General features: G+C 47.7%; 1 protein-coding gene across 4 annotated transcripts in view; it reads left to right on the forward strand.

The window, feature by feature from the left end:
* The window catches only part of LOC147117613 (triple functional domain protein), an 862,300-nt gene that overhangs the window by 769,892 nt on the left and 66,377 nt on the right, over positions 1-26,031 (forward strand). For all 4 annotated transcript variants that reach the window (XM_085988743.1, XM_085988739.1, XM_085988740.1 and 1 more), the window contains 3 exons: positions 7,675-7,837; positions 7,936-8,057; positions 21,189-21,267. In XM_085988743.1, the coding sequence (XP_085844869.1) occupies positions 7,675-7,837; positions 7,936-8,057; positions 21,189-21,267 (364 nt within the window). The remainder of the gene's footprint in view (positions 1-7,674; positions 7,838-7,935; positions 8,058-21,188; positions 21,268-26,031) is intronic.

Below are 26,031 nucleotides of genomic sequence, written 5' to 3' on the forward strand. Positions count from 1 at the left end.
ACCACATCTACCGGTTCCCCTTTGTCTACTCCACTAGTTACATCCTCAAAGAACTCCAATAGGTTTGTCAAACAAGATTTGCTTTTCATAAATCCATGTTGACTCTGCCCAATCTTACTATTAGTTTCTAAATGCCAAGTTATTGCATCCTTTATAATAGATTCCAGCATTTTCCCAACTACTGATGTGAGGCTAACAGGTCTGTAGTTCCCCGTTTTCTCTCTCCCTCCTTTCTTAAATAGCAGGGTTATATTTGCTATCCTCCAATCTGCAGGAACAGTTCCAGAATCTATAGAATTTTGGAAGATGACAACCAATGCGTCCACTATCCCAATGGCCACCTCTTTCAAAACCCTAGAATGTAGGTCATCCGATCCTTGGTATTTATTGACTTTTAGTCCGATTAATTTTGCTGGTACTGTTTTTTTACCAATAATTTCATTAAGTCCCTCAATCTCACCATGCCCTTGGTTTTCTCATATTTCTGGGAGGTTTTTTGTGTCTTCCTCCGTGAAGACAGAAACAAAGTATTTATTTAATTTCACTGGCATTTCCTCATTCCCCATTATAAATTCTCCCGCCTCAGACTGTAAAGGACCTACATTTACCTTCACCAGTCTTTTCCTTTTCACATAGCTATAAAAGCTTATACAATCCGTTTTTATATTTTTCGCCAGTTTGTGCTCATAGTCCATTTTCCCTTTATCAATTTCTTGGTCCCCCTTTGCTGATTTCTAAAAATATCCCAATCCTCAGGCTGGTGGTGTTCCCATGCACCTGCTGCCCTTGTCCTTCTAGGTGGAAGAGGTCGTGGGTTTGGGAGGTGCTGCTGAAGAAGCCTTGGCGAGTTGCTGGAGTGCATCTTGTAGATGCTGCACACTGCAGCCACGGTACACTGGTGGTGGAGGGAGTGAATGTTTAAAGTGGTGGATGGGGTGCCAATCAAGCGGGCTGCTTTGTCCTGGATGGTGTCGAGCTTCTTGAGTGTTGTTGGAACTGCACTTGTCCAGGCAAGTGGAGAGTATTCCATCACCCTCCTTGTGCCTTGTAGATGGTGGAAATTCTTTGGGGAGTCAAAAGGCGAGACACTTGCCACAGAATACCTAGCCTCTGACCTGCATTTGTTGCCACAGTATTTATATGGCTGGCCCAGTTAAGTTTCTGGTCAATGGTGACCCCCAGGATGTTGATGGTGGGGGATTTGATGATGGTAATGCCATTGAATGTCAAGGGGTGGTGGTTAGATTCTAACTTGTTGGAGATAGTCATTGCCTGGCACTTGTGTGGCACAAATGTTACCTGCCACTTATCAGCCCAAGACTGAACGTCGTCCAGGTCTTGTTGCATGCGGGCATGGACTGCTTCATTATCTGAGGCGTTGTGAATGGTGCTGGACACTGTGCAGTCATCAGCGAACATCCCCATTTCTGACCTTATGTTGGAGGGCAGGTCATTGATGAAGCAGCTGAAGATGCTTGGGCCTAGGACACTGCCCTGAGGAACTCCTGCAGCAATGTCCGGGGGCTGTGATGATTGACCTTCAACCACCACAGCCATCTTCCTTTGTGCTAGGTATGACTCCAGCCAGTGGAGCGTTTTCCCCCTGATTCCCATTGACTTCAGTTTTACTAGGGCTCCTTGATGCCACACTTGGTCAAATGCTGCTTTGATGTCAAGGGCAATCACACTCACCTCACCTCTGGAATTCAGTTCTTTTGTCCATGTTTGGACCAAGACTGTAATGAGGTCTGGAGCCGAGTGGCCTTGGTGGAACCCAAACTAGGCATCAGTGAGCAGGTTATTGGTGCGTAAGTGCCGCTTGATATGATTGAGAGTAGACTGATGGGGTGGTAATTGGCCAGGTTGGATTTGTCCTGCTTTTTGTAGATATGACATACCTGGGCTCTGACTCCACCAATAGATCTCCATTTTGGTCCCTAATTGGCCCCACCACTCCTCCGACAACCCTTTTACTGTTAATATGTCTATAGAAGACCGTTCCATTTGCTTTTACCTTAGCTGCCAATCTATTGTCTTACTGTCGCTTTGCCCTCTTATTTCCTTTTTAACTTGTCCTCTGTACGTTTTACATTCAGCCTGATTCTCTCTTGTATTATCAAGCTGACATCTGTCATACCCACCCTTTTCTGCTTCATCCTACTCTCTAACTCCTTTGTCATCCAGGAACCTCTGGCTTTGGTTGCCCTCCCTTTCCTCCTTGTGGAAATGTACCTAGACTGTACCCGAACCATCTCCTCTTTAAAGGCCACCCACTGCTCCAGAGCCCTCCTCAGTTAACTGGCCCTCCTCCAGCTAAGTATTTTTGTTCTAGATTGCTACTTGTCCTTCTCCATAACTAATCTAAACCTTACGATACTATGATCACTATGACCCCGAGGTGCTCCCCGACTGCGACAATCTCCACTTGACCTACTTCATTCCCCAGGACTAGATCCAGTAAACATAGAAACATAGAAGATAGGAGCAGGAGTAGGCCATTCGGCCCCTCGAGCCTGCTCCGCCATTCAATGAGATCATGGCTGATCAGCCAAATTCAGTACCCTGTCCCTGCCTTCTCCCCATATCACTTGATCCCTTTAGCCTTAAGAAATATATCCAACTCCTTCTTGAATATATTTAATGAACTGGCCTCCACTGCCCTCTGTGGCAGAGAATTCCACAGGTTCACCACTCTCTGAGTGAAGAAATTCCTCCTAATTTCAGTCCTAAATGGCTTACCCCTTATCCTTAGACTATGGCCCCTGGTTCTGGACTCCCGGCCATCGGAAACATCCTTCCTGCATCTAGTCTGTCCAGGCCTGACAGAATTTTATACGTTTAGATGAGATCCCCTCTCAACCTTCTAAACTCCAGTGAGTATAAGCCCAATCGACCCAATCTCTCCTCATACGTCATTCCTGCCATCCCAGGTATCAGCCTGGTGAATCTTTGCTGCACTCCTTCCATGGCAAGAACGTCCTTCCTCAGATAAGGTGACCAAAACTGCACACAATACTCAAAGTGCGGTCTCACCAAGGCCCTGTACAACTGTAGCAAGACATCCTTGTTCCTGTACTCAAACCCTCTTGCTACGAAGGCCAACATACCATTTGCCTTCTTAACCGCCTGCTGCACCTGCATGCTTACCTTCAGCGACTGGTGCACAAGAACACCCAGGTCTCTTTGCACTTCCCCTTCTCCCAATCTATTGCCATTCAAGTAATAGTCTGCCTTCCTGTTTTTGCCACCAAAGTGGATAACCTCGCATTTATCCACATTATAGTGCATTTGCCATGTTTCTGCCCAATCACCCAACCTGTCCAAATCGTACTGGGGTTTCACGACATCCTCCTCACAGCATACCCTCCCACCCAGCTTTGTGTCATCTGCAAATTTGGAGATATTACATCCAATTCCCTCATCCAGATCATTAATATATATTGTGAACAGCAGGGGTCCTAGGACCGATCCTTGCGGTACCCCACTAGTCACTGCCTGCCACTCGGAAAACAACCCGTTTATTCCAACTCTTTGCTTTCTATCCGCCAACCAGTTCTCTATCCAAGTCAATACCTTGCCCCCAATCCCATATGCCTTAATTTTGCACGCTAATCTCTTATGCGGGACCTTATCGAAAGCCTTCTGAAAGTCCAAATACACCACATCCACTGGTTCTCCCTTATCTATTTGACCAGTTACATCCTCAAAAAATTCCAGTAGATTAGTCAAGCACGATTTACCTTTTGTAAATCCATGTTGACTTTGTCCGATCCTGTCACTGCTTTCCAAGTGCTCTGCTATTACATCTTTTATAATGGACTCTAGCATTTTCCCCACTACCGATGTCAGGCTATAATTCCCTGCTTTTTCTCTACCACCTTTTTTGAATAGTGGGGTAACATTAGCTACCCTCCAATCCATGGGTACTGTTCCAGAGTCTATCGAGTTCTGGAAGATGACCAGCAATGCATCTACTATTTCTAGGGCCACTTCCTTAAGTACCCTAGGATGTAGATTATCAGGCCCTGGGGATTTATTGGCCTTCAGTCCCATCAATTTTCCTAACACCATTTCTCTACAAATACTGATTTCTTTCAGTTCCACCCTTTCATCAGACCCTATGTTCCCCGGTATCTCTGGGAGGTTATTTGTGTCCTCCTTTGTGAAGACAGAACCAAAATATGTATTTAGTCGGTCTGCCATTTCTTTGTTCCCCATTATAAATTCACCTGATTCTGACTGCAAGGGACCTACGCTTGACTTCACCAATCTTTTTCTCTTCACACATATCTATAAAAGCTTTTACAGTCAGTTTTTATGTTCCCTGCAAGCTTACTCTCATATTCTATTTTCCCCTTCTTAATTAATCCCTTTGTCCTCCTTTGTTGAATCTTAAACTGCTCCCAATCCTCAGGATTATTGCTTTTTCTGGCCAATTTATATGTCTTCTCCTTGGATCTTATGCTATCCCTAATTTCCCTTGTTAGCCACGGTTGAGTCACCTTTTTTGTTTTATTTTTATGCCAAACTGGGATGAACAAATTCTGTAGTTCATCCATTCATGAATGTTTGCCATTGCCTATCCACCGTCAACCCTTTGAGTGACATTCCCCAATCAATCCTACCCAACTCGCTCCTCAGACCATGGTAGTTTCCTTTATTTAAATTTAGGACCCTAGTCTCTGAGTCAACTACTTCATTCTCCATCTTAATGAAGAATTCGATCATATTATGATCGCTCCGACCTAAGGGGCCTCGTACAACAAGATTGCTAATTAATCCTTTCTCGTTACATAACACCCAGTCTAAGATGGCCTGATCTCTGGTTGGTTCCTCGACATATTGGTCCAGGAAACCATCCCATAAGCACTCCAGGAATTCCTCCTCCACAGTATTGTTACTAATTTGGTTAGCCCAATCTATATGTAGATTAAAGTCACCCATGATGACAGCTGTGCCCTTATTGCACGCTTCTTTAATTTCCCTTTTAATGCCATCCCCAACCTCTGCCTTACTGTTTGGAGGTCTATATACCACTCCCACTAACGTTTTCTGCCCCTTAGTATTTCTCAATTCTACCCATACAGATTCCACATCATCAGAGCTAATATCCTTCCTTACAATTGTGTTAATCCCTTCTTTAACCAGTAATGCTACCCCACCTCCCTTTCCTTTTTGCCTATCTTTCCTGAATATCGAATACCCCTGGATGTTGAGTTCCCAGCCTTGACCATCCTTGAGCCACGCTTCCGTAATCTCAACCAAATCATATTCGTTTACCTCTATTTGCGCAGCCAATTCATCCACCTTATTACGAATGCTCCTCGCATTAAGACACAAAGCTTTCAGGCTTGTTTTTTTAACGCTCTTAGACCTATTAGAATTATTATTTACTGTGGCCACGTTTGATTTAAACCGTTGATTTCTCTGACTGCCACTTTTGTTTTTCTCCTTCCTATCTTTTGCTTTTATCCTTGTTTCCCTTTCCTCTTGTCTCCCTGCTCAGGTTCCCTACCCCCTGTCATTTTAGTTTAAACCCTCCCCCAGAGCACTAGCAAACACTCCCCCTAGGACATCGGTTCCAGCCCTGCCCAGGTGCAAACCGTCCGGTTTGAACTGGTCCCACCTCCCCCAGAACCGGTTCCAATGTCCCAGGAACTTGAATCCCTCCCCGTTGCACCATTCAGTCGGACGTAAAAGATCCCACGGCACTATTTTGAAGAAGAGCAGGGGAATTATCCCCAGTGTCCTGGCCAATATTTATCTTTCAACCAACATAACAAAAACAGATTATCTGGTCATTATCACATTACTGTTTCTGGGAGCTTGCTATGCGCAATTGGCTGCCGTGTTTCCTACATTACAGCAGCGACTACACTTCAAAAGTACCTCATTGGCTGTAAAGCACTTTTGGATATCCTGAGGTTGTGTAAATGCAAGTCTTTCTTTTTCTTTCACACTGTTATTTTTCTGTTCGCCCTTCAAAGTGAACTGACCAAAGACTAAATTATTTACTCAAGCTTAACAGCAACTACTGAGATGCTAAACACAAATAACCTAAATATTAGATATCTAGATACTTAAACTAGATACTTACCTTCGAATCCTCAGGTTCCTCCTCTTCACCGAATTCCCACTATCACCAAATTCTCAGCTTCCACTCTGTTTGCATTTCACCCAGCTCTGTCTCCAAGCTCTGTGCCCAATATATTAGATATTTTCAATTGGATGGTGTAGTCTGGGCCAAAAGTATAAGCTCTTCTTTGGGCTCGCTATATAATGATCTTCAGTAATATATCAGAATTATGTACCAATAAGGAATCTCTAACAAGAGACTGCATTTGAAACCTGGGAATTGCTACACCAGGATACATTTATTACCTTGTTTACACTCACCAAGATTGGGTAGATCTTAAATTCAGGCTCTAGTTAGCAAAATAAATCTGCACTTTGACTTACTTGTTTCTGTCATAAAATCATCTCTGGGTCAGACAGTTCAGAGGCAATACTGTGCAGTGCAAACTCTCATCAGGTTTAATGGCCCAGTAATTCCGGGCCCAACGTGTGAGTACGGACGGGGTACTCACGCGTGGGCCCGATGGAAGTGCCGGTTTTCAGCATGCACAGCGCATGCACGGAAAGCCGGCATTTCCTGTCCTCTGAACCAAGGGGTTCAGAGGACGAACGCGTGTGCGCAGGAGTCTGCGCGTGCGCGCTGAAATTCCTTTTTTTCCACAGGTTTGCGCGTGTGTAAGGCTCTCCTTTTTACGAATGTAAAAAGGAGAAGTAAGGACTTCATTCTTTAAGGTAAGTGATCTATTACTTTAAATTATAACATTTTTTCCACAGCTTTATTATTTTTAAGGACTTTACAGTAAGGTAAGTGTAGTTTTAGACCCGATTTTTTAAAAAATTATTTTTTTCAAAAATTTGATTAATTGTTTAAAATAGTTTTTTTAAAGTTATTTATAGTTTATTTAATTATTGGGATTTTTTTTTAATTTTATTTAAAGTTTAACTAGTGTTTTGGGCGCCCGTACTTTTCATGAGTTTGACAGTTCTTACTATCAAACTCATGAATGAAGTTTCCCCTCCCCTGATTGGCTGCACAGTGCTCACCTGATCCCAGCCGGCACATCGAACTAACTACGCCGCTGGATCAGGTAAGCACAGCGCGCTGACATCTGAACCGGGCCAGTGACAGGAATTCCGAGCAGGCCCAGGCTTTAGATGTCGGTGCACCGGGTGAGTGCACATCGGGGGCTTGCACGCACGGCAAGCCCCCGAACCTAATTTCTGGGCCATTGTCAATTTCAGCCTAATTTTGCCCATTCCTCCTGTCATGTCAGCTCTGTGCTGCCCACTGATTTAACTTTTGTCCTTTCCTGCCATTTAACATGGGACGCACACATTGTTTCAATGGGGTAGTCATGGGATAGAATTATAAAAGCCTGTTTAATTTCAAGCAAATTCTTGTAATACAATCCAGGTTAATTGAAAAAATGTAGCTAATTGTAACATTACTGGTTTGTGAATGTAAGTGTGCCATCCATACAACAGTCATATGTCTCAGTTGGAATAGGATTATATTGTAAAGTACTTCATGTCTTCCTTGCAGCCTTTCCTATATTACATGTTTACTGACTAATTCTGTAAATTACCTTTTTCCCCCAGTTCCCCCTGAGTTCATCAATCCACTGACTGATGTGACCTGTGAGACAGGGGAGACAGTTACACTGAAATGCAAAGTCTGTGGTCGTCCCAAAGCTACAATAACGTGGAAGGCCCCAGACCACAGCGTTTTGAGCAATGATAGCCATAACAGTATTATGTACAGGTAAAGGACAAATCTTCTGTTACGAGAAAGTATGTTGCTGGTTTTCAGGATTGTTTCACAACTAATGTGAAAATTTTGTTATGTGATGGTGGTTACAGTGATTCTGGTGAAGCTACACTTAAAATACTGAACGTGACCACTGACGATGATGGCACTTACACGTGTGTAGCTGTAAATGATGTGGGATCAGCCTCCTCTTCTGCAATCCTGCGAGTTCTAGGTGAGATTTCTGCTATATTTTATCTGCTTGATAATGTAAGAATCTAAATTATCTAAATTATTTTCCGTAAAGGCTCTATGGCAAGTTTTATTAGTTTCTTAGGCGACAACATTGGAAAAGGTTGTTTAATAGCCTGTTCCAAGATATCCCATACGTTACATTGCTGACTAGTCATTGACTTCAGCTGTTACTGAAGTTTTACATCCTCAGTGTTTATCTGAATTAATCACAAGTCCATTGCCTATTTTTGAGTGTCAGCTGTGGCTCAGTTGGTAGCACCTTTGCCTGAGTCAGAAGGTTGTGGGTTAAAGTTCCACTCCAGAGACTTGAGCACAAAAATCTAGGCTAACATTCCAGTGTAGTACTGAGGGAGTGCTGCACGTCGGAGGTGCCGTCTTTTGGATGAGACGTTGAACTGAGGCCCTGTCTGCTCTCTCAGGTGGACGTAAATGATCCTATGGCACTATTTGGAAGAAGAGCAGAGGAGTTATCCCTGGTGTCCTGGCCAATATTCATCCCTCAATCAACATAACAAAACAGATTATCTGGTGGTTATCACATTGCTGTTTGTGGGAGCTTGCTGTGCGCAAATTGGCTATCGCGTTTCCTACATTACAACAGTGACTACACTTCAAAAAGTACTTCAATGACTGTAAAGCGCTTTGGGACATAGAAACATAGAAGATAGGAGCAGGAGTAGGCCATTCGGCCCTCGAGCCCGCTCCGCCATTTCATAAGATCATGGCTGATCATCCAAATTCAGTACCCTGCCCCTGCTTTCTCCCCATATCTCTTGATCCCTTTAGCCTCAAGAAATATATCCAACTGCTTCTTGAATATTTTTAATGAATTGGCCTCAACTCCCTGTGTGGCAGAGAATTCCACAGGTTCGCCACACTCTGGGTGAAGAAATTCCTCCTCACCTCAGTCCTAACTGGCTTACCCCTTATCCTTAGACTGTGACCCCTGGTTCTGGACTCCCCCACCATCGGGAACATCCTTCCTGCATCTAGTCTGTCTAGTCATGTTAGAATTTTATAAGTTTCAATGAGATCCCCTCTCATTCTTCTAAACTCTAGTGAATATAAGCCTAATCGACCCAATCTCTCCTCATACGTCATTCCTGCCCTCCCAGGTATCAGTCTGGTGAATCTTCGCTGCACTCTCTCCATGGCAAGAATATCCTTCCTCAGATAAGGCGACCAAAACTGCACACAGTACTTAAGGTGTGGTCTCACCAAGGCCCTGTATAACTGCAGCAAGACATCCTTGCTCCTGTACTCAAATCCTCTCGCTATGAAGGCCAACATACCATTTGCCTTCTTAACCGCCTGCTGCACCTGCATGCTTACCTTCAGCGACTGGTGCACAAGGACACCCAGGTCTCGTTGCACTTCCCCTTTTCCCAATCTATTGCCGTTCAGATAATAATCTGTTTCCTGTTTTTGCCACCGAAGTGTATAACCTCGCATTTATCCACATTATACTGCATTTGCCATGCATCTGCCCAATCACCCAACCTGTCCAAATCATACTGGAGTTTCTCGGCATCCTCCTCACAGCACACACGCCCACCCAGCTTTGTGTCGTCTGCAAACTTGGAGATATTACACCTAATTCCCTCGTCTAGATCATCATTTATATATATTGTGAATAGCTGGGGTCCTAGTACTGATCCCTGCGGTACCCCACTAGTCACTGCCTGCCATTCGGAAAAAGACCTGTTTATTCCAACTCTTTGCTTCCTGTCTGCCAACCAGTTCTCTATCCAAGACAGTACCTTACCCCCAATCCCATATGCTTTAACTTTACACGCTAATCTCTTATGCGGGACGTTATCGAAAGCCTTCTGAAAGTCCAAATACACCACATCCACTGGTTCTCCCTTATCTATTCTACCAGTTACATCCTCAAAAAATTCCAGTAGATTAGTCAAGCATGATTTACCTTTTGTAAATCCATGTTGACTTTGTCCGATCCTGTCACTGTTTTCCAAGTGCTCTGCTATTACATATTTTATAATGGACTCTAGCATTTTCCCCACTACCAATGTCAGGCTTACCGGTCTATAATTCCCTGTTTTTTCTCTACCACCCCTTTTAAATAGTGGGGTTACATTAGCTATCCGCCAATCCATGAGAACTGTTCCAGAGTCTATAGAATTTTGGAAGATGACCAGCAATGCATCTACTATTTCTAGGGCCACTTCCTTAAGCACCCTAGGATGTAGATTATCAGGCCCTGGGGATTTATCGGCCTTCAATCCCGTCAATTTCCCTAACACCATTTCCCTACAAATACTAATTTCATTCAGTTCCTCCCTCTCATTAGACCCTATGTTCCCAACGTCTCTGGGAGGTTATTTGTGTCCTCCTTTGTGAAGACAGAACCAAAGTATGTCTGGTGGTCGTGAAAGGTGCTATATAAATGCAAGTCTTTTTACCCCAGGTAGATAAGTCAAAGAGTTCAAATTTGGTCTCTTGTTAGACAATATGCCCCTCGTTGATATTACAATAGTGTTGTGGCATAGAATAAAAGAGCAGGGAGGTTATGCTTGAACAGTATAAAACACTAAGGGGGAGAAATTCGGTTGATAGCGCCACCGATTAACGCCTGAAGAGGCCGAGAAGTGGGGCGCTAGCCAATTTCCGGGCGGGTGCAAGGCGTCTGGCACCTCGCCTCATATTGAGCATGCATTTAACGCCGGCGCTAAAGCGCCCGCTCATGGGCGCAGGCTGATTATGACGTCATTTGAGTGTGCAACGCCTTTTGGGTGCCCCGGACTGGAAATTCAGTGGCGCCCCCCTCCGTAGCGCCTGGCGCTAATAGTGACAGCTTACCTGGGCCTTTCCAAGTCGCTCTCGGGCTGGAGGAGCGTTATTAAAGGGGACTGGTGTGGTTTAAAAGCGGCAGCCATTTTTGGATCACAACTTCCTCGAGAGCTACAAAGAGTTGCTGAGCTGCACACTGAGAGCCATTTGACCACTGAGCCAGCGCAGGCAGACGATCTTCAGCCTTCTGACCATCACCTTGCTGTTGGTGAGCCTTGACAATGGGGAACCTTCCTGTGGGCACTTATTATGGGGGCTGCATTGGAGGGGAACGTCCTGCTGCTGAATCATCTGGAAAGGTCACTGAGACGCAGGGAGAGCGGGGCGGGCATGGCCAGATGGAGGAGGGCCAGCAGACGTCGCCACAGCAGACCTTACGCTGGCAGGGTTATCTGACAGCAGTTTTCCTACATGAACATGCCGGAGGAGCAGTGTGTCAGAAGGCTGCGATTTAGAAAGGAAGTGGTGACTGAGCTGTGCCAGCTGCTTCAGCCAGAGCTGCAGCCTTAGATAAGGCGCAGGACATCTCTGTCGGCGGCTGAGAAGATGGCTGCTGGCCTGAACTTCTACGCGAGCGGCTCTTCTCAGGCTGCGTGTCAGAGGCTGATCAGAAGTAGCTTCTAGGCCCCTCTCATGGAATGCTTGCTGCCATTCCAAGAACAGGAATGGAACCTGTCTGATACCCCCAAGCCTGTGAAGGGCAAGATGCATGTAAATAGCAGGCATGGCCATTGTAAATGAAGAAAGTGTTTCATTACACAAAATGTGGTTCCTTCAAACATGAGAAAGCTATGGCAACAGAAAGCAAAACTAATACACTGACACATAACTGGCTCTCACACCCGGGAGACTGTCCAAAACATAAATCACATTCCGACCATTTTCCTTGGCCTTGATTCCACTGCGCCAACTAAAGCATCCAATGCCCCATCAGTGAGTCGTTCCGCCCTCTGCCTCACCCTTTCCATGTCTTGCTAGGCTGGTGCGTACAGGTAGGCTCCCATCGCTTTGAAGGCCTACAAGGCAGTGAGTGTGTCTGGTGATGCCAATTGACCTGCCCCTTTAAGAGCTGGCCGGCGCCACTGTGTCTCAGGGAAAGTGATTATTGACAGCACCCTCGCTGCGCCCCACCGCCGCGAAATTGGGTTGCGCCGCCGGGTTAGCGCCTTAAGAGTAGCGTGCAGCGCCTGATTTAGCGCCGCAATCACCTTTAGGGGTGCTGCAACCCAATATCGCGCTAGGTGGCGCTAAATTGCGCCTGGCGCTAAACTTTGCGCATCGCCAGGACTAGCGCCCCAAACGCGGCTATACCAAATTTCTAGGCCTAAATCTAAACCAGAAAATGCTGGAAATACTCAGCAGGTCAGGCAGCACCTGTGGAGAGAGAAACAGAGTTAACGTTTCAGGTCGATGACCTTTCGTCAGAAACACTAATTGTATAAAACACTAGTTGGGCCACAGCTAGAGCACTGTGTACAGTTCTGGTCACCACATTACAGGAAAGATGTGATTGCACTAGAGAGGGTACAGAGAAGATTTACGAGGATGTTGCCAGGACAGGAGAATTTTAGCTATGAGGAAAGATTTGATAGGCTGGGGTTGTTTTCTTTAGACCAGAGGAGGCTGAGTGGAGACTTAATTATGAGTGTATTAAATTATGAGGGGCCTAGACAGAGTGGATAGGAAGGACCCATTTCCCTTAGCAGAGAGGTCAATAACCAGGGGACATAGATTTGAAGTAATTGGTAGAAGGATTAGAGGGGAGTTGAAGAGAACAATTTTCACCCAGGGGGTGGTGGGGGTCTGGAACTCACAGCCTGAAAGGGTGGTAGAGGCAGAAACCCTCATCACATTAAAAAAAAATTATTTGAATATGCACTTGAAGTGCCGTAACCTACAAGGATACGAACTAAGAGCTGGAAAGTGGGATTAGACTAGATAGCTCTTTTTTGGCCGGCACAGACACAATGGACAGAATGGCCTCTTTCTGTGCCGTAAATTTCTGCGATTCTATGAAGAAGGCCCACCACCACCTGCTCAGGGCAACTAGGCATCAGAAATAAATGCCAGCCTTGCCAGAGACGCCCACATCCAGAGAATGAATAAAAAACACACCAAAGGCAATATTAGAACCCTAGGATTTAATAATAACGATGTACATTTGCATAGGCCCGGATTTTGCATTGATGGCGGTGAGGCTATCAGCATTCACCGTTATTAAAGTAAATTGGGCAGCAATTACCAATGTCCGCACATGCGCATTTAAACGTGGAAATCTGGAAGTTGCTGTCAGAGATACCCCACTCCTCCACAGACTGCACTATAACAGAATCTCACCAATAGACTCGGCATTGAAATCAATGTAACAAAGTGAAGTTGTGGTACTTAACCGCTAGTTAACCACTAAACACGCCAGAAAAAGTTCGGACTGGTACATTCAGGAGTAAGTGAATTTTTAATGGCATGATAAGTGATAATTATTGCCAATCAACCTCTCTGGTCCGGAAAATGTAATTTTACAAGTATGGAGTCCCATTCCTTCAGAATTTCATTAGTGTTGGCGATTTTTAAAAAATTAATTAATTTTTTTTACTTTTTCTGTGTCTCTTTTATATCTCTCTCTTAATCCCATCTTTTTTCCCAATCTTTATTTCGCTTTCTCTACATGTTTTAAATCTAGTTTATACCTTCTAGTTTATACTTCCTGGTTTAGACTCTGCGGGAGTAAGTTTAACCCCCAAAAGTGGGGTGGGTTGGGGTCGGGTGAGATGTAAAATAATTTTAAATCTCAAAACCACCTCCAACCCGCCCGATTCCAGATTTAGCAGAGGTGGGACAGGGGGCAGGTGACCAACCCGCTCCCAAGAGGCGGGTTGGCCATTTCAATATTAAAGTGAGGCTATGTGCCTCAGATTTAACTTATCTTCCAGGTTTAACCCGGCAGCTAAAGGGAGGCAAGGACTGCTTTGTGGAAAAGGTAAGTGCCTTTACAGCACGGCTTGTGGGGCAGGAGGAGCAGGAGTGCTTCCCCCTCCCCCCCAAGCTTACTTTCTTCCCTGCCATCGGACACCCTCCCCCCGCCCAATCCAAAAACCACCCCCTCGGGGATCGGACCCCCGCGCTCCCACTAATGCAGCAACAGGCCCCGTACCTGCTCCTGCGGCTGCAGCCTCGTCCAGAGTGTTACCCGCCCAATAGGGTGCCATGGCTGTCAATCAGGCTGGCTTCAGGGCGGGGATCCTGTTTTTTAAAAAAAAGACGCACGCTGTGGAGGTTTCCCCATCAAAATTCCTCCCCACACGCTTACCCAACCCGTCCCGGTCAATATCGGGACCTGCATGTCTCAGTGAGGATTCTTCAATCTGATTGGTTGAAGAGCCTAGCTGTTACTTGTCCTGGTTACACATGCTACAGATCCACTGTAGAGGGCACTGCACTGGATCAGACGCTCGATGACAGCAAATCTACGCTCAAAAGCCCACAAAAACTCTGCGGGCAGCTGTCAGTGTAGTGACAGCGTGCGCCATTCCTATGCCGCTGACTGCAAAATCAGGCCATAGTGTTTTTAATGTAAAAAAGTGTCACAAGGCCCATCACGCAGGTGAAAAACAGATGCTGAGCAGTAGCAGCGCAAGAACTAGGCAGTGCGAGCCTTTAAGTAATTTGACAGCAGCAACAATCTCGTGAATAGCCAGAGGAGAGGAAGTTGCAAGCTAGACTATGTTCGGGAGGAAGCTGGGGGGGTAATTTTTTCCAGGGGCAGAAGGTGATGATAGAAGGGTTAGAGGTGAGCTAGGGAAATCTGGATGCTGAGGGTAATAGGCGGATGAAGGGATATGAGAATAGGGTGGGTAATGTGATTAGAACTATTTGTTCGTGTGGAGGATAAATCCGACACGGACTGGTGGAGCTTAATGGCTTGTTTCCATGTTGTAACTTCTGTGTATTTCCTATGTAATCTGAGATGATCTTGCAGATGATTTGTTCTCCCTTTCACCCACAACAGTCTGTGATCTTCCCCTTCATTATGTCTCAACCTCAAATTTTCCAGTTTACTTTCTCACTTCCCTTGGATTATTCACTACGTTACTGTAAGTCTTTTATTTTCCTATATCCCTGCAGCTTCCCGACCACTCAATTCACAATTCAAATCGCTTTATTGGCATGATAAGGTACATCTTATGTTGCCAAAGCATCAAAATACATTTATGGTTGAACACATAAACGCAGTTCTATTCATACAGTGTATAAACAGGTATATATCCCTGAGTGTATAAATATACATTCGCATTGTTTATATATACTCTTTTCTTAGTTTACTGGTTGTCCCTCTGTTCATGGCAAGCTGTAACATAGTGTGCCGCCAGTGTTACACAGCTTCTCTCCTCCCCCAGTAGGAATGGGAGTTTTTGGTTGTCATTCAGATTTCTGAATTCAGGGCATATTTGTGAGAATTTTTGGTAGAAATTCTCCCTGATGCCCTGATATTTTCCACAGGCTGTGAGGAAGTGCATCTCTGTCTCCACTACTCCCTGACTGCAGTGAGAGCATATCCTGTCTTCTCTTGGCAGCCTGGTCTGCCTGTGTCTGCCTTTTTCGATCACTAGGCTATGTTCGCTAAGTCTGTACCTTGTCAAGGTTCTTCTCAGTTTGTTATCCTTTACCATGGTCAGGTAATCAGCTATGTTGTATTGTCTGTTTAGGGCCAAGCAGCAAATGAGTTTGCTTTGGGTTTTTGTTGTTTCTGCCCAATATGTCAGATATTTTTCCTTTTGTTTAGCGACGATTGTGTTGGGTCGAATTCTTTGTGTTACCCTGTCACTGTCCTGGGGCTGGTTATTGTTAGTATTGTTAGTAGTTATTTCACTGAGTCCCAGGACTAGTTGACTGAGGGTATTCTTTTTTATGGTCAGCTCTTGGCATTTCAGGGCGTCGTAGTGATAGCATTGGGGGTTGCTCATTTGTAGGTGATTCCAAAATTTGGTGGCTCTTTTTTGGATAGTGATTATTAATGGATATTGGCCTAGTTCCGCCCTGCATGCATTGTTTACTGTTTTCCTTTGAGTCCGGAGGATACTTTTACAGAATTCTGCATGTAGGACCTCAATTGGGTGTTTGTCCCATTTTGCAAATTCTTGTTGTGTTAGCGGTCCCCATACCTCACTGCCATAGAGTGCAATTGGTTCAATTACTGATTTGAAAATTTTGAGCCAAATGCTAATTGGGATTTCTATTTGGATTGATTTTTTGATGGCATAGAAAGCCCTTCTTGCTTTCTCTTTCAGTTCATTCACAGCCAGTTTGAAGTTTCCCGTAGAACTGATTTTTAAGCCCAAGTATGTGTAGTTAGTGGTTTGTTCAATTTTGGTTGTTCCTACTGTGAAATTTATTTTGGGTCCCTGATGTTTGGATCTTTGCTGGAACACAAGGACTTTGGTTTTTTGGGGATTTATTGTCAGGGCCCAAGTCTGGCAGTACGACTCCAGCAGGTCCAGGTTCTGCTGTAGACCCTCTTTAGTTGGTGACAGCAGAACCAGGTCGTCTGCATAGAGGAGGAATTTAACCTTGGATTCATATAGGGTGAGGCCGGGTGATGTAGACTGTTCAAGTAGTTTTGCCAATCCATTTATGTAAATATTAAAGAGTGTCGGTGAGATTGGCGAGCCCTGCGTCACCCCCCGTCCCTGTGGGAAGTATTTTGTTTGTTTGTCTCCAATTTTAACTGCACATTTGTTGTTTGTATACATTGATTTAATTACATCATATGTTTTCCCTCCTACCCCGCTTTCGATAAGTTTCAGGAATAAACCGTCATGCCAGATGGAGTCGAAAGCCTTCTGGAAATCTACAAAGCATGCGTAGATTTTGCTTTTGTTATGGTGAACGTGTTTGTCAATTAGGGTCTGTAGGGTGAAGATATGATCGGATGTTCTATAGTTTGGCAGGAATCCAATTTGGCTTTTACTCAAGACATTGTGCTCCTCAAGGAAGTTTATAAGTCTTTTGTTTATGATGCTACAGAATACCTTCCCCAGGTTACTGTTTACACAGATGCCTCGATAGTTGTTTGGGTCGATTTTGTCCCCACTTTTGTATATGGGCGTTATGAGTCCTTTGTTCCAGATATCAGGGAAATAACCGACACTCAGAACCAAGTTGAAGAGTTTTAGGATAGCCAGTTTCATTTTGTCGTCTGTGTGTTTAATCATCTCGTTTAGTATGCCGTCTGTCCCGCAAGCTTTTCCTGGTCGCAGGTCCTTGAGTTTTTAAAGAAGTTCTTTTTCTGTTATTATGGCGTCTAGCGGGTTTTGGTTATCTTTTATGGCCATTTCTAGCTTTTCCAGTTTTTTGCATATTTGGTGTTGCTCTGGTCTTAGTGTGTTTTTCTGGTATAATTTTTCAAAGTGGTTTACCCATGTGTCCCCATTTTGAATGGCCAAATCGTCGTGTTGTTTTTTGTGTAGTGTCTTCAAGTTTTCCCAGAAACAATTGGAATCAACGGATTCCTCCATGGAGCTGAGTGTATTCTTAATATATTGCTCTTTTTTGGTTCTGAGTGTGTTTCTGTATTGTGTTAGTGTCTGACAATAAGTAAGGCGTAATTCCTCGTTTTCTGGATGTCTGTGTTTTTGGTTTGATATTTTTCTAAGTTTTTTCCTCATGTTATGGCAATCTGGGTCAAACCATTTTTCATAGTTTTTTGTTTTGGGTTTGTTCTTGCGAGCTTTCAAGTTTGCACTTGTTGCCAAATTATCAAAAATGTTGTTTAGGTTAATAACTGCCCGGTTTATGCCTTCTTTATTGTGAGTGTATATGTTATCCAGAAAGGTGTCTAAGAGGGCTTGAGTTGATGCGTTGTTAATTGTTTTCTGGTATTTTTCCGTGTCGTTTTTGGCCCTTCTGTATGATTTTTTGGTGTTGTACAGTTTACAGGGTTGTGTTTCTATGTTGTTTGTTTCTGTCGTTTTGAGATACATAGTAATTTGGCTGTGATCTGACAGTGTTGTTTGTGGTTTGACTGTGAATGCTCTGAAAGAGGATGGGTCTAAATCTGTAATCATATAGTCTACTGTGCTGCAGCCAAGAGGTAAGCAATAGGTCGACCTTCCTAGGAGGTCTCCTATGAACTTACCATTGACAATGTACAGACCCAGGTTTCGACAGAGCTGTAGTAGCTGTTTTCCGTTGGTATTTGACTGCTTGTCGCAGTTATGCCTGTATGGAAGGGAAGGGATGTCAAAGTGGTTATTCCCGAATACGTAATTGTTTCCCTGATTATTGGTGAAGTCTGGTTCTTCGCCCGTTCTTGAATTGAGGTCCCCACAGATCAACACGTTCCCCTGGGCCTGGTATTGGATAATTTCCCCCTCCATGTTGGAGAAGGTGTCCTCTTTAAAGTACGGGGAATCAATTGGAGGGATATAAAGTGCGCAAATGTAAACATCTTGGGTGTTTGAGATAATCTCCCTCTCAAGTTTGAGCCACATGTGGTTTTCGCCCTTTTTTATAAATTTGATGTAATTCTTAAGTTCTGTTTTAAACCAGATCAGTATGCCTCCGGAGTCTCTGCCTTGGGTTACACTTGGTAATTTATTGGAGGGGACCACCAGCTCAGTGTACCCTTGGGGACAGCCAGTGTGTCCTTTTCCTTTATACCAAGTTTCCTGTAAAATGATAATATCTAGATCTTTTGTTTCATCTATGAACTCTGGGGTCCTACTCTTCACGTCTCGCACCGAAGAGCGTAGACCTTGGATATTCCAGGTCGAAATATATAAGGATTTCATGTTAAGTTTGATCTTTTACTATGATAGGTTAAAGAGTGGTACGTGTTTGTCATGTCTAAGTGTGGGAAAAAAAGATCATCTCAGTTGTCTATAAAAGTTAATACTATTTGGTTACGGTTCTTTCTATTAATTAGTCCTTGATCCATAAGGTGGAAGTAGATGCTGCTGCACATCTGCTTATTGTCTCTTAATGGATTGTTTCTGTCTGAGGTATTGCGTACGTCCTGTGCATCTCTCCCTCTGTCTGGCTGGGAGCGGTCCTGTTCCCTGTGGGACAGGAGTGGTGCAGGTCTGATGTTGTTTTGCATGGGGATCCTCTCTGGTCTCGGTTGGTGTGGTGGTGGTCTTTGTAGTGGTCCTGATATGTACCCCGCTGATCTCTGGTGGTCGGGGGGGGGGCCCTCTTGGAGTTTGGGTATGGACCCGGTTAAAAGCGACGTCCTTCAGGGCTTTAGCAAAGATCGATACTCTTTTCCTTTGGATGTGGACGTGGTCGTAAAGACATTCCTCATCAAGGGTGGGGTGTTGGGCCAGGTGCACGTTGTGTGTTGATTCGCAGTCTCTTGCTATGCTGGCATTTATCTCATGAATTGTGTTGTTGAAGTCTGTTCTCGGTAATATTGTGGAAACAGTGATTCTAGTGTTTGGAAATGTACTGCTTGCCTTCCTGATCATTGCTCTGAGCGATGTTGCTACCTCTTTCTGTTGGGCCTTTAGGTCATTTGTGCCCGTGTGTATTATTATGTGTTGGGGGGAGCCTAATCTGGCTTTGGTCAGCCATCCCATGGCTCTGTCTGTTGTTGGGCACCAGATCTTTTCTTCTTTACTTCTAGGGAAGAGCTTTTTCTCCCATAGAAATTTCCCATTTGAGTCTATGAGTATTACGATGTCAGCCTTGTTTGTGTTTACTGTCTGGTGGCTTTCGCCTGGACTCATAGTGTGTGTGCTGGGCTGGGGTGTCTGGTGTGTGCGTACCTCTTGTGAGCGGCCCGCTTGTGGTTCCACGGTGGTGGGGGAAGATTGGGAATCAGTATGCTGGTCGGTCTGTGTGGCACCCCTTGTATTGTGTGTCTGTTGCTTTTGTTCCGTGTGGGAGTGCATCCGTTCCATCCGGCTCTGTCTTGTCTTATCTCTAGCCTCTGGTTGCTGGTCTAATGGTGTTATCTCTCCTCTATGGCTCTCTTCTTTTTCCTGCAGCTCTTTCACCTGATTCCTAAGTAGATTCACCTGGTTCTCAAGTAGATTCAGCTCTCTCTTGTGTCTCTCCCTCTCCTGCTTTTGTTCGTGATTCATTTTGAGGAACTCCTCTCTAAGTTTAACCATCTCTGTCTCTAATTGATTAAATTTATCTTTTTGTTGTATCTGGCTGTGTGATCCCGGGGTATGTGTCTGGTCGGCCCTGGAAGGCTCACTCACTTCCTGGCTATGCTGCTCTTCTCTTGGTGAGCTGGGATTGGTAGGGGGACTATGTGTGGCTTCCTCCCTGGTAATTATGCTGGGGTTTGTCAGTTGTATCGTGTGGCTGTGGGTCCCCGGGGTTAGTGTCTGGTTTGAACTGTGTGGCTCGTTCACCTCCTGACCAGGCAGATTTCCTCCTGGTAAGTTGTCAATGTTGGGGGGAGTGCGGGCCACTCTGGGGCTGTTCCTTCCCCTCTTAGTTAATCCTTTCAGTGTCCTGAAGGCCATTGCAAATTTGTCGAGGTTGCCTTGCACTACTATTGTTCCGGTATTGTACACGTTGACAGTCGTGGTTGCCCTGTTTCCTGGTGTGTTAATTTTCATTTTGGACCCATTTGCGGTATTTTCTAGCTTAACACTGGTATAGTGTGATTTTATTGCTGTGATCCAAGCGCTGGCTGATCTGAGTAGAAAATGAGGTTACTTTTTGTCCATTATTGTACCAGTCAGCAAAAAGATTTTCTGGTTTTTCTCTCATCTGATCATGCTTGATCGCTTTTATAGCTTTTTTTGCAGTGTTGGGGGGAATCTGGAAGCGGTTGCTCTCAGTGTCCCTCGGGGGCTGTTGTGGATCTTCTGATTCGCTCATTTTTGGTAAAGTATTGTTGATCTCACTCCACTCAGATCTCCAGCTCTGCCTTTCCAGCCAGTAATCTGTAAAATAATGCTGCTCTGTCATCTAGAATTAAGAATGCTCAGCCTCCACCATGTTCTGTATTTAACCTCTAATCACTGGGTGTACAGAGGCAAGTAGAAAATGAGCAGGTGTTTGGAGGAGGTAAAAAGCAACCTGCCTGTTGGCTAAGTGCGTCAAATGCTCTATGTACCCAGTGCATATGAGTGCCCACAAATATCGAGTGTCACAGCATTATGTGGAAACGTACAACAGGGAAAAAAAGGATGATTTGCAGCCATGATTCTTTGAAGCTAGTGAAGGGAATCAGCAACTAACCATTGGTATTCTGGCTGCTTTCACTTCAAAAGCAGAAATTGAACTAATTTCTTAAACCCTCACTTGATTAATGGTATAAATGTTTTCTTTTTTCATCTTTCAGGACCTGGAAGTGATGGAGTAAGGATCATCTGGAAGGATAACTTTGATTCTGTTTACACTGAAATAGCAGAAATTGGCAGGTAACTTTTCCATTCTCAGCATTCCCATTGATTTTATTTTTTCTTTGAAAAGCCTTCAGAGTCCCATTTTGTCCTCTACAAACTTTCAGTGGTCCTGTTTAATATGTTCCTGTCAGTTTCTTGTATGTGGTGCATCTTTCCCTTATCTTAATAAACACACTTGTTGATGCACCATTCAGATTTAATTCGTGTCACAGACACTCATAAGTAGAAGGCATTGAGAACATTATAATGTATGATAATTTAGATTTTTCAGACAGTGTTTTCTCTAATAACAGAAACAACTAAGGTACATGTCGAACAAAAAAAATAAAGAAATTAGAACGACCAAGAGATTAAAGCAGATGGCATGCCATCTTTTACTTATTGCTAAAGCAAACCCCGTCAATGGAAAAGATATCTCAAGAAGTCCTATGAGTGTCCTCTAGCAATGCAGAATAAGTGGTTACTTCCTATCTATTTCAGTTAAGAACAGTAACGGTACTCAGCTGCCCCATGGATCTTGTTTCACAGGACAGTGAACCTGGGATTAACATGATTAGTAGGGACTATGGATCAGAGCACACCTGGAAAACTACCAAACCACTAAAGAGAAGTTCAGATGCACCAATAAACAAAGCAAATAGATAACTGTGGTCTGTTAGAAACTGACTGCATTCCAGGTTGACATTTGGCCTTATTAATTACTCTGGTACCGCATTATTAAAAGAGAATGCAAGGGAATCTGTTGAAATAAAGCTCAGAACGTAAAGTATTAAACTTGTATGAAGGTAAGATAATTCACATTATATATATAAGACCTCTTCTGCCTGTCTGTCAAAAGTTCCGCTCATTTGCTCATTAGCATTGAGTGACGTGAAGGTTGACCAATCGTGCGGTCGAGCGACCTGACAGTTGACCGACGGTTGACCAATCGCTGCGTCTCGGAGGCGGGTTCATTGCGCGTGCGGGCGGGCCATCCTACAGTTGAGTGTTGAGTGACAGGACGATTGACCAATCCTACAGTTCAGTGACCTGATGGTTGACCAATCGGTGCATGTGTGGGCGGGCCTTATCATTCTGAACCGAGGTGAGTGGCCGCCATCTTGATTCTTAACGATTTTTTTCCCACACTTTCTGTGTGTTAGGGAACTAAGGTAAATATTTGAATTATGTGTTAGGGAATTAAATAACAATTTATTTGAGTAGGAAATGAAGTGATCCCCTGCCCTTCGCCCGGAGGCTTGCCTACTTTGATGGCCGTTTCGAGCGGCTGTGCCGGTGCCGGGCGTGGCCTAGCAGCCCGGGAAGCCTGGGCCTCGAGTTCAGCGCTCCGCTCTAACCGCCGCCGTCCCCCCCCCCCCCTCCTCTTCACCCTCGCGCAGGGGGGACTCGGGGCTGCTCTCCGCCCACTGCAGGCAGGCCTGAAGCTGAAAAAATTTCTCTCTCTCTCTCCTCTTCCCTCTCTCTCTCTCTCTCTCTCCTTCTCCTCTTCCCTCTCTCCCTCTCCTTCCCTCTCTCCCTCTCCTCTCTCTCTCCCCCTCTCTCTCTACTTCCCCCTCCCTCCTGCCGTGAGTGCGGGGACCGGCAAAACCGGCGCTTTTGAATCAGCTGTCCCCGATCGCAATCAGACACGGGAGTCTGCAGCCCGGCCAACCGGGTCCAAAGGCCCGCCGCGTTCACCAGCAGGAGCCCCGGGCTCGCTTCGGAGCGCTGGGCACCCGGCCTCCCGTTGTCGGAGTGACTCCGTTCTGCTACCGAGGTGAGTCCGGCCGGGCCTGAGGCGCTAGCGAGGGAGAGGGGAGGCAGGGAGAGAAAGGGAGGGAGGGAGAGGAGAGTGTGTGAGGGAGAGGGGGGGGGGAGAGTGTGTGAGGGAGAGGGGGGGGAGGGTGTGTGAGGGAGAGGGGGGGAGGGTGTGTGAGGGAGAGGGGGGGAGGGTGTGTGAGGGGGAGGGGGGGGAGAGTGTGTGAGGGGGAGGGGGGGAGAGTGTGTGAGGGGGAGGGGGGGAGAGTGTGTGAGGGGGGAGGGGGGGAGAGTGTGTGAGGGGGAGGGGGGGAGAGTGTGTGAGGGGGAGGGGGGGAGAGTGTGTGGGGGGGGAGAGTGTGTGAGGGAGAGGGGGGAGAGTGTGTCAGGGAGGGGGGGGAGAGTGTGTCAGGGAGGGGGGGAGAGTGTGTGAGGGAGAGGGGGGGAGGGTGTGAGGGAGGGGGGGAGAGTGTGTGAGGGAGGGGAGAGTGTGTGAGGGAGGGGAGAGTGTGTGAGGGAGGGGGGGAGAGTGTGTGGGGGGGAGAGTGTGAGGGAGAGGGGGGAGAGTGTGTGAGGGAGAGGGGTGGGGGAGAGTGTGTGAGGGAGAGGGGTGGGGGAGAGTGTGAGAGGGAGAGGGGTGGGGGAGAGTGTGTGAGGGAGAGGGGTGGGGGAGAGTGTGTGAGGGAGAGGGGTGGGGGAGTGTGTGTGAGGGAGAGGGGGGGTGTGTGAGGGAGAGGGGGGGGTGTGTGGGAGAGGGGGGGTGTGTGAGGGAGAGGGGGGAGGTGTGAGGGGGGGGCGGAGTGTGAGGGAGAGGAGAGGGGGGGAGTGTGAGGGAGAGGAGAGGGGGGGAGTGTGAAGGAGAGGGGGGGGGAGTGTGAGGGGGGGAGTGTGAGGGAGAGGGGGGGAGCGTGGGGGGGGGAGTGTGTGAGGGAGAGGGGGGCAGTGTGTGTGTGAGGGAGGGGGGGTGCGTGAGGGAGGGGGGTAGTGTGAGGGAGAGGGGGGAGTGAGGGAGAGGGGGGTAGTGTGAGGGGGGGAGTGTGAGGGAGGGGGGGGGGAGTGTTGAGGGGGGAGTGTGAGGGAGGGGGGGAGTGTGAGGGAGGGGGGGAGTGTGAGGGAGGGGGGAGTGTGAGGGGGAGAGGGGGGAGTGTGAGGGAGAGGGGGAGTGTGTGTGAGGGTGGGGGGAGTGTGTGTGAGGGGGGGGCAGTGTGTGTGTGAGGGAGGGGGGGGAGTGTGTGTGAGGGAGGGGGGGAGTGTGAGGGTGGGGGGAGTGTGTGTGAGGGGGGGCAGTGTGTGTGTGAGGGAGGGGGGGAAGTGTGTGTGAGGGGGGGGTGAGTGTGTGTGTGAGGGGGGGAGTGTGAGTGAGGGAGGGGGGGGTGAGTGTGTGTGTGAGGGAGGGGGGGGAGTGTGTGTGTGAGGGGGGGAGTGTGACTGAGGGGGGGGAGGGAGTGTTATAGGCGTGTTTAGTTTTTAAAAATGTTCAAAAAAACTGACTAACTAACCTCATTAGCCTCTCTTCCCCCTCCAGTCGCGCTCTCTCTTCCCCCCCAGTCGCGCTCTCTCTTCCCCCCCAGTCGCTCTCTCCTCTTCCCCCCCAGTCGCTCGTTCTCTTCCCCCCCAGTCGCTCGCTCTCTTCCCCCCCAGTCGCTCGCTCTCTTCCCCCCCAGTCGCTCGCTCTCTTCCCCCCCAGTCGCTCGCTCTCTTCCCCCCCAGTCGCTCGCTCTCTTCCCCCCCAGTCGCTCGCTCTCTTCCCCCCCCAGTCGCTAGCTCTCTTCCCCCCCCAGTCGCTCGCTCTCCTTCCCCCCCCAGTCGCTCGCTCTCTTCCCCCCCAGTCGCTCGCTCTCTTCCCCCCCAGTCGCTCGCTCTCTTCCCCCCCAGTCGCTCGCTCTCTTCCCCCCCCAGTCGCTCGCTCTCTTCCCCCCCAGTCGCTCGCTCTCTTCCCCCCCCAGTCGCTCGCTCTCTTCCCCCCCAGTCGCTCGCTCTCTTCCCCCCCAGTCGCTCGCTCTCTTCCCCCCCAGTCGCTCGCTCTCTTCCCCCCCAGTCGCTCGCTCTCTTCCCCCCCAGTCGCTCGCTCTCTTCCCCCCCAGTCGCTCGCTCTCTTCCCCCCCAGTCGCTCGCTCTCTTCCCCCCCAGTCGCTCGCTCTCTTCCCCCCCCAGTCGCTCGCTCTCTTCCCCCCCAGTCGCTCGCTCTCTTCCCCCCCAGTCGCTCGCTCTCTTCCCCCCCCAGTCGCTCGCTCTCTTCCCCCCCAGTCGCTCGCTCGCTTCCCCCCCAGTCGCTCGCTCGCTTCCCCCCCCCAGTCGCTCGCTCGCTTCCCCCCCAGTCGCTCGCTCGCTTCCCCCCCAGTCGCTCGCTCGCTTCCCCCCCAGTCGCTCGCTCGCTTCCCCCCCAGTCGCTCGCTCGCTTCCCCCCCAGTCGCTCGCTCGCTTCCCCCCCAGTCGCTCGCTCGCTTCCCCCCCAGTCGCTCGCTCGCTTCCCCCCCAGTCGCTCGCTCGCTTCCCCCCCCAGTCGCTCGCTCGCTTCCCCCAGTCGCTCGCTCGCTTCCCCCCCAGTCGCTCGCTCGCTTCCCCCCCAGTCGCTCGCATCGCTTCCCCCCCAGTCGCTCGCTCGCTTCCCCCCAGTCGCTCGCTCGCTTCCCCCCCAGTCGCTCGCTCGCTTCCCCCCCAGTCGCTCGCTCGCTTCCCCCCCAGTCGCTCGCTCGCTTCCCCCCCAGTCGCTCGCTCGCTTCCCCCCCAGTCGCTCGCTCGCTTCCCCCCAGTCGCTCGCTCGCTTCCCCCCCAGTCGCTCGCTCGCTTCCCCCCAGTCGCTCGCTCGCTTCCCCCCCAGTCGCTCGCTCGCTTCCCCCCCAGTCGCTCGCTCGCTTCCCCCCCAGTCGCTCGCTACGCTTCCCCCCCAGTCGCTCGCTCGCTTCCCCCCAGTCGCTCGCTTCGCTTCCCCCCCAGTCGCTCGCTCGCTTCCCCCCCAGTCGCTCGCTCGGCTTCCCCCCCAGTCGCTCGCTCCTCGCTTCCCCCCCAGTCGCTCGCTCAGCTTCCCCCCCAGTCGCTCGC

This window comes from Somniosus microcephalus, chromosome 5 (genome assembly GCF_052327205.1).
Source record: "Somniosus microcephalus isolate GS21.2 chromosome 5, FLI_Smic_1.0, whole genome shotgun sequence".
Taxonomy (NCBI): Eukaryota; Metazoa; Chordata; class Chondrichthyes; order Squaliformes; family Somniosidae; genus Somniosus; species Somniosus microcephalus.